Genomic DNA, 7,388 nt, shown 5'->3' with positions numbered 1-7,388 from the left:
TTTCTAGTAATGGTAACGGACAACAACACCGCCTCCATAAGGCAGGAGGGCGCGCCGTCATCTATCAGGCGCACCAGCGAGGCAACTCGCTGGGCCGTAAAGCCAGACAAGAGGCGGGCTCTACTTCTTCTTTGGGGCCTTCTTCACGGCCTTCCTCGGCGCCTTCTTCGCCGCCTTCTTTGCCACGGGCTTCTTAACAGCCTTCTTGGCAGCTGGCTTCTTGGCTGCTGGCTTCTTGGCTGCCGGCTTCTTGGCTGCTGGCTTCTTGGCTGCTGGCTTCTTGGCTGCCGGCTTCTTGGCTGCCGGCTTCCTCGCCGCCTTCTTGGCAGTTGGCTTCCTCGCCGCCGCAGCCTTCTTCGCTGCCGCCTTGGTTGCAGCTGGCTTTGTTGTTCGTGTTGCCTTTGTCAGCGCGTGGTCTGCCGTTTCCTGTGACGTTGGTGGTGGTGATATAGTCGCCTGGACGATGGCCATAGCGGCAGCATCGGCGGAAGTTGGGGGTGTTGCCATTGCACGCTTTGTCTGTCGTCCTTCACGGTGACAATGACAATAAAAAAAAGTAACGAGGCATGCATGGGGAATGAGACATGAAGAATACGCTCGGTGGAGAAGGGTAATGAGGAGTTTCCGCGCGGAAGCAAAAGGAACCCAAAGGAAACGAAAAAAAAAATGACGTGCTGGTTGAAAGTACATATCCACAGCAAACTAAAGATTTTTGCGCGGCGTCGGCATGCATTCGCGGTCAGATAGTAAGCTAGAAAGTAAGTTCCTGTTGTTGTTTTGCTATTGCTTTGGTGGTAACTTGTTTTATTTTATTTTTTTTTTCACTGTTGCGTGTCGCGACCGGGACATGTCATCGAATGCCTGCATTCTACTAAATACAAAGTGAATTGGGGTGATGCAGTTTTCTTTCTTTCGTTTTGTTGCTCGTGGCAGTGCCTGCCTTCGTTTGTGCGTGTGCCCCGCACGAGGCAGTGAAGTACGCCGTATATGTACATTTAAGATGGGTAGACGTGCCTTGCAAGTCGTACTGCGGGTCCCTCGTTTGCGCCATCTTCGTGCTTGAAAAAAAAAACACTACCCCTCGCCCCCAATACCCACACACACGCACACACATAACAACGGTTTCCTAATGACCGGCGCCTGCGGCAGCAACGGCAAAATGAAGGCAAAAACAAACAGCGCAAAAAAAAAAGAGCCATGTATGAAATCATTGCTTTGTGACTACGCGAAACGGGTCCCTAGCCAATTCATTCTTCTTGGTGTTGTTCTTCTACTTATTCGGTTGCCCTCCAGCAGCATCGCTAATACTTCCCGCAGCATGTACACGGCAGTGTTGTCATGCGAGCCGTTCCCGCCACCCACAGCCACTTCCTATTGCATGACGCTTTTCTCTCGGTGAATATAACGCCGCACTCGATGCCAGAAACACAAACGACAGTAATAATGACAATGACGGACTACACCTGGTGGGCTCAGGCAGTTTGTGCCTTTTGTCTGCGGCGGGTATTAACACGGCGGAGCATTTCGATTTCACGCTCAATCTCGCCAATTTCCTGTTCCGCCGCCATCTGCTCCGTTTCCAACTCCTTCTTTTGGATGTTTATGTACTTTCGGTGGTTCCGTTCAATACGCTGCATCTCCTTCTTCATGTTGGCTGTTGTACGCACAAGCCCCACGCACCGACGATCCAGATCCACAATATTGGCGTCAAGCAGCTCCTGTTGGGCCTCACGCTTTTGATGCCGGAGGCCCAGGACAAGAATTTCCTTGCGCAATTGATCCACAATCTCGGCGTCAACACGCTCATCAGTAGATTCTTCGCGGGCAAGTGCATCGCCTATCATCTCGATGCGCCTCTCGAGCTTGGCAATCTGCATGGACCGGTGGCGAATGGAAATCTCGTTTTGCCGAAGGCCCTCCTCTTCCTTTTCCAGCCTGTGGAGCATCGTGCGTCTTTCGTTTTCGGCCCGCACAGCGATTTGTAGTTCGTCGACAGGCTTCTCATTCTCAAGTTGTTTCTCCTTCCGCTCTAAAAGGCGCCGCATAGACTGCACCTCTTCACGGATGCCTTCCAACTCAGCCCTCTTTTCATTGAGCTGCTGTGCTGCTCGCTCGCGTTGCTCGTCGAGTTCCTTGGAGGCAACCAGCTTAGTCACATACTCCCGCATGTGCTCCGTTTGCCGCTTCAGGGTCGCTTGCACGGCCTCACGGGCGCGGAGTTCCTGCAGAATTTCGTACTTCAGTCCATTCATGTGGGCAGCTTCCTCAATTGTGTCCCTCAAATGGAAAAGTGTTTCCCCCTCGGTGTAGCCAATACGTTGCTTCAGATGCGTGTTGAGGGTGTTTGCCTCCACTGTGTCTGCAGCGGAGCCCTCCAGGATGGTCTGAAGTTGCTTCAGCTCCTTCAATAGCCTCTTTTCTTCCCGCAGCAGCAGGGTGACATCCCCGGCCCTGGAATTCAGCTCACCAACCGCCTCGATGGGAAGAGCGAGGGTGCGGGCCTGGACTTTTTTCGTCCCCCCAGCGGCCTCCGACGGGGGCGCGGTTAACGCCCGTGCGTCCCGCTCCCTGAGACGATGCGTCTTCTCCAGCAGTGTCACCTTCTCGCGAAGCACACGGCATTCCTCGTCGGCCTTGAGGAGAGTCTTGACTAAATCCGCCGTCTCCATTGTCTCTCGCTCCTTCCAAACGCACTCGCCCGATTTATATGTATATCCCTCGCTCCACTTCCCACTCCCTATGACTTTGTTTGCCGAGAATGTTGGCCTCTGCCGTTGTTTATTTGGCTTCTCTCTCTCTCTCTCTCTGCGGGGTAGTGGTTCGTGAGGGACATGGGAATTTGTGGATTGCAAGGGGGCACAGCCGATTTAAAAAAAAGCCAGAAAAAGAACACGGGGAAAAGACAGCACACAATGCAGAAGTATTAAGCAGTGGTCTCGCTATTTTATGCTCAAGCAGATGGAGGAAACTTGTTCGAGATCATCACACTTTGTTTGCTTGGCGTGTTTCTCTCTCTCTCTCTCTCTCTCTCTCTCTCTTCCTTGCGTGTGCGTGTTTGCCTGTTCTTGTGCATCGTACCTCCCTCCCTTTTCCACTTTGAATGGGCTTGCCGGGGGCCGACACACGCAGCCGCACAAATACATGCAGGCAACGGCAGGAGGATGCGGTCCACGCGGAAGCGGGGCACGATGCCCCCCGATACCTACACGTCCAATGCCACGGAGCATCCTCAGGGTTCCTTCTTGGAAGAAGGGTCATTTTCATATGATGCAACGTCACCCAGACTTTCCTTATCGGACTTCCCGGCGGCTTGTTTGCTTCGTGCGTGTTGTCTAACAACCTCCTCCGCAGCCCTCACACCTTGCTGCACGGCTTGCGCCGCCTCCTCATCGCGATGCAGCCTGTTCACATCGGTACAAACCTTTTCAGGCTTTTCCCCTTTATCCGTGAATCTCTTTGGTGGTGACTTGGGCCCATGCCCCTTCGTGTGAGGAAATCGAAAGACGTCATTCTTCAAGATGTCGTCCTCATGCACCTCGACACGACTGTCGTCGTTTAGGTCCTTGTTCTGCCGGAGCACAGACATAAACTCGTCGTAGTGGCCGCGGGGATCCGTAAATCCCTTTGCTCCCTGAGCCTGGGAAAGGGTAAAGTTGAACTCCGCAGCCTCACGCATCTGCTTCCGCGTTTGCTCCTCGTTCGCGGAGAGCCGCTCATTATACACTGGGACGCCGTGAATGGTGTCCACGGCGCGTTTGATGCGGCGTGTCCTGTCAAGCCACCACTGGAACTTTGCCTGGTTGCGGTCGTCCTTGCCAAAATCGGCGGCATACACGTGCTTGTACACTTGCCGCCGCGTCCCGTAGGGCTTTGGTTTGATGCCCAACACTTCAGGTTTTTCAAGAAGCTCCTCCTCCGTGAAGGCGGCGACGCCGGCCTCCAACTCTTGCGTGCGACGCTCCTCCAGGAGGTCTTCCATTTCATTTGCCTGTGCTGCACGCTCTCGTCTCTTTTTCTCCCGCAAGCTGGCTCCTAAGGCATCAAGCGACTTCACACCACGAGTTCGGTTGTTGAGATATTGCTCCTCTTGCAGCACCTCCTCTTCGCTGTAGCCAATCTTGCGTAAGATTTCTTCCTCGCGCGCCCGCTCAAGCTGTTCCTTGCGTGCCGCAATGTGCGTGTTGGCGTCCTCGATAGTTTTATGCAGTTTCCCCTTGTAGTTGCGGTACTGCATGCGTGGAAGCTCCACCGTGTCTAGAATGTCTTGTAGCACATCTCTCTCCAGTTTTGTGGAGGGCAAAAGCGCATCCACGCCCTTTTTGCGCTGCTCAGCAGCAAGCACCCACCTTAAATCCTCGTCGTCTATGCGGCCACGCACCAAGGCGTAGGGCTCAAACTTGTCCCGCTCCCAGGAAAGCGGCAGGTTGCCGCTGATGATAACCTGGTCCGTGCGTTGGTTGTCCACCATCTCCATGTAGGTGTTCAGGTACCAGCGGGGGGCGGTGTGGTCCGTCAGCTCCGTGCTGCTCGCATCCTTCGACGTCTCGACGTACATGAGCGGCTCCGTGTTGACGTCGTCGAGGCGCCTGTTGATGCCCTGGGCGGTGAACTCCGGCTTCTTGAACTGCTGCTCCACCGGAGTCCTGTCGACGCGCGGAAGCTGCTTCGCGACGTACCGCACGGGCGCCTCACGCACCGGCCTACTCTTCGCGGCCCCCATCGCGCAACAGAGGCGGTGGACCACCTCCTTCCCGCGGCTTGCAGCACAGGGGGGGAGGGGGGGGGGCGCACGCACAACGGCACCAGCAACAAAGAAAACGAGGAGGAGAAGGCACGCAGAAGTTGAGAATGAAACACCAAGCAAAGAACCGCCGCGCAAGAGGAAGGAAACAAAAAAAAAAGAGAGAGAAAGAAAGAAAGAAAGGAAGAGAAACAATTCATGGCAACCCTCAGACGCCAACACCGCGGCCACGCAGGAGAGCGGCGGGGCCCTGAGGCAACGCACCTGTTAGGGAAAGCTTCCCTGCCCCTGAAGACGCCAAAGGGAAAAGAGGCCAGCAAGACTCACGCCGTGTCGCTGCTGCCTTTCGGACCATCTTTCAAACGTGTGCCGCGGCTGAGAGGGTACCGCTTCTCCAGGCGGGATAACACGCATCTTCCGAAAATGCGAGCCAATTGAAACAACCAGAGCAAGAGGACGACGAGGCGGAGGGTCACAGTAAACCCACGGAACGGATAGCGCTTATTCTTGTCCCCCGTATCATATTCATCCGTTCGAAGTAGCCACTCCATGTACGTCTCCTCCTTCACAAAACGCATGGCGTTGGGCAGCCGCCCACTCCCTGTCGGCGGCCCTTGGATCACCTTTGCTCTGCGGAGCAGCAAATACGTATTCCAAATGTGCTGCTGCATCAGCATCATGCATGGAGGATCTAGGTGAACCCCGTCGGAGAGCGTACAGTATGTAGAATTGCACTTAAAGAAATGCTGGGTTGGAATCACAGGGATATTTAACTGCCAGGCCATTGCCGCGAGCACACGCCGATACAATGGCACCACAACCGGTGCGGCCAAGTCCTCACATCTTTTAAACATGTTGGCTCGCCCAGTAAAACGACTGGCAGAACAATTAAGCGGTAACTGCTCAAGAAACATGAGAACGGGACGGTGATGCACCGGCTTCTGCTGTAATGCATGCTGGATAGCCTCCATCAGCTTCTGAACATGACGAGCCCAATAGTTAACTGCGGTGGGAAGGTGACGCACAGGCCCGCCCAGGTGAGGAACCTTGTTCCGGTTGTTGATTTGCCAGTTGAGGTCCCAGGTGCCTAGGTAGAGCACGACCACGCAGTCGCCACCCGCCCGCCGAATGGTGTCGACAATCAGCGGCAGTGACAAGCTTATGTAACGCAGCTTAAGAAAATGCACCGTGGAATTCCTCAATTCATCCGAGGCGGCGGCAACGGAAGCTGCACTGGACCCCACCCGCGTGTACACTGTCGTGTTCGGCAACGCAACCTCCCTCCGCCAAAGCGCGACGCCCAGCGCGACATGCTCCGACACCTCGGCAATCCTGCTGTACCCATCGATGCGCAAGAATGGCCAAAACGCATTCACGGCATACACAAAATTCCTGTAGGCAATGCTGTCACCGACAAAAAAAAATGGCTCCTCGGCTTGCTAAAGAAGACCTCTTGCTGCAGCTCCTTGACATCCATCGCGCGAAACCCGCAAGGGTTTTCCCGCCAGCAAAACTCGGAGATGTTCACCGGGTGCACATACTGGTCCATGTGCCGCACGCACCACCCCCACGACGGCTGCGCATCCTCCCCGGGGATGCCAGCGTCACCGGGGAACTCGGCAACAAGCACCAGGCTGACCAAACAGAGGCTACAAATAAAGAAACGGCGTCCTCTCATTCGGCTGCGAACTCGCTGCCATGCCACCTTCCACTGCAGCTGCCCCAAAAACAAAAACAAAAACAAAAAGCGGTAACAAAAAGTCAAATAACACCTTTGCACCACCACGCCCACTGACGAAGATGGCACCGCACACAAGCAAAAAATAGAAAACCTGCCAAAGGCGCTTCAAAGTACAGCGCCAAGCGAAAAAAAACAACAACAACATATACACACACACGACAAGAAAAAAAAAAACTAAAACAAACGTACAGCATTTGAAAAGCAGAAAAACAGCAGGTGCAGAAGCAAATCAAACAAAACCACCAAAAGCCGAACCAAGTACACCTTACAAACGGTAGTGAAAAGTGCGGAAACAGATACATTACCAGTAAAAACAAAAACAAAAACGCTCTTAAACAAAGGCAATCATAACATAAAAACACACAGGAAAAAAACCTACTTCCTCTTCGGGGCTTTCTTCTTCGCAGCCTTCCTGGCAGCCGGCTTCTTCGCCGCCTTCTTGGCTGCAGTCTTCCTCGCAGGCTTCTTGGCTGCAGTCTTCCTCGCAGCCTTCTTAGCAGCTGGCTTCCTCGCAGCCTTCTTGGCTGCAGGCTTCCTCGCCGCCGCAGCCTTCTTCGGGGAGGCCTTCCTGGGTGAAGTCTTCTTCACGGGCGAAGCAACAGCCACAGCGTCCGACATGTTTCTTTCCCTTTTCTTGTTTTCTTGTGTCGAGTTCTTTTCGTGCACAGTCAGCAGGCTCTTCCACACAAAGAAACGGCAGGGGGAGCAGTACCCAGACGGCACGCGGCGCATGAGAGTGCAGCAAAATACACACCTGCGGCGCACCACGCAGGGGAAAAGACACACACGAAAACATCTTCAATCCCATACAGAATCTATGATGCATCGCCACAACACCGCCGCGGAGGCGCCAGCGGCGCACGACCCGGGNGAAGGGCAACCGCAGCTCACCATCACTGGCGATGG

At 54.4% G+C, this 7,388-nt stretch overlaps 6 protein-coding genes across 6 annotated transcripts, besides 5 other annotated features; all 6 read right to left on the bottom strand.

Moving 5' to 3' along the window:
* Positions 1–120: 120 nt before the first annotated feature.
* Tco025E_08452 (uncharacterized protein) lies at positions 121–507 on the bottom strand (the record flags this gene model as incomplete). Its single annotated transcript, XM_029375301.1, has 1 exon — positions 121–507. One exon carries the CDS (start codon positions 505–507, stop codon positions 121–123), a length of 387 nt encoding a protein of 128 aa, XP_029224582.1.
* Positions 508–1,472: 965 nt separating this feature from the next.
* Tco025E_08451 (uncharacterized protein) lies at positions 1,473–2,669 on the bottom strand (the record flags this gene model as incomplete). Its single annotated transcript, XM_029375300.1, has 1 exon — positions 1,473–2,669. One exon carries the CDS (start codon positions 2,667–2,669, stop codon positions 1,473–1,475), a length of 1,197 nt encoding a protein of 398 aa, XP_029224581.1.
* A 119-nt stretch (positions 2,670–2,788) lies between these two features.
* Positions 2,789–2,807: a microsatellite.
* Positions 2,808–3,007: 200 nt separating this feature from the next.
* Positions 3,008–3,038: a microsatellite.
* Positions 3,039–3,229: 191 nt separating this feature from the next.
* Tco025E_08450 (putative dynein heavy chain) lies at positions 3,230–4,720 on the bottom strand (the record flags this gene model as incomplete). The annotated part of the gene is made up of 1 exon (XM_029375299.1): positions 3,230–4,720. The coding sequence occupies one exon, from the start codon at positions 4,718–4,720 to the stop codon at positions 3,230–3,232; it is 1,491 nt and encodes a 496-aa protein (XP_029224580.1).
* A 162-nt stretch (positions 4,721–4,882) lies between these two features.
* Positions 4,883–4,929: a microsatellite.
* Positions 4,930–5,064: 135 nt separating this feature from the next.
* Tco025E_08449 (glutamine-dependent carbamoyl-phosphate synthetase) lies at positions 5,065–5,712 on the bottom strand (the record flags this gene model as incomplete). Its single annotated transcript, XM_029375298.1, has 1 exon — positions 5,065–5,712. The coding sequence occupies one exon, from the start codon at positions 5,710–5,712 to the stop codon at positions 5,065–5,067; it is 648 nt and encodes a 215-aa protein (XP_029224579.1).
* Positions 5,713–6,113: 401 nt separating this feature from the next.
* Tco025E_08448 (glutamine-dependent carbamoyl-phosphate synthetase) lies at positions 6,114–6,419 on the bottom strand (the record flags this gene model as incomplete). Its single annotated transcript, XM_029375297.1, has 1 exon — positions 6,114–6,419. The coding sequence occupies one exon, from the start codon at positions 6,417–6,419 to the stop codon at positions 6,114–6,116; it is 306 nt and encodes a 101-aa protein (XP_029224578.1).
* Positions 6,420–6,464: 45 nt separating this feature from the next.
* Positions 6,465–6,512: a microsatellite.
* Positions 6,513–6,607: 95 nt separating this feature from the next.
* Positions 6,608–6,666: a microsatellite.
* Positions 6,667–6,857: 191 nt separating this feature from the next.
* On the bottom strand, positions 6,858–7,214 carry Tco025E_08447 (uncharacterized protein; the record flags this gene model as incomplete). The annotated part of the gene is made up of 1 exon (XM_029375296.1): positions 6,858–7,214. One exon carries the CDS (start codon positions 7,212–7,214, stop codon positions 6,858–6,860), a length of 357 nt encoding a protein of 118 aa, XP_029224577.1.
* Positions 7,215–7,388: the final 174 nt, after the last annotated feature.

The sequence above is a fragment of the Trypanosoma conorhini genome (genome assembly GCF_003719485.1).
Source record: "Trypanosoma conorhini strain 025E chromosome Unknown Tco_14.4_contig_00785, whole genome shotgun sequence".
In the NCBI taxonomy this organism is placed as follows: domain Eukaryota; phylum Euglenozoa; class Kinetoplastea; order Trypanosomatida; family Trypanosomatidae; genus Trypanosoma; species Trypanosoma conorhini.
The sequence above is the reverse complement of the archived record's forward strand: the minus strand, read 5'-3'. Positions and strand labels throughout refer to the sequence as shown.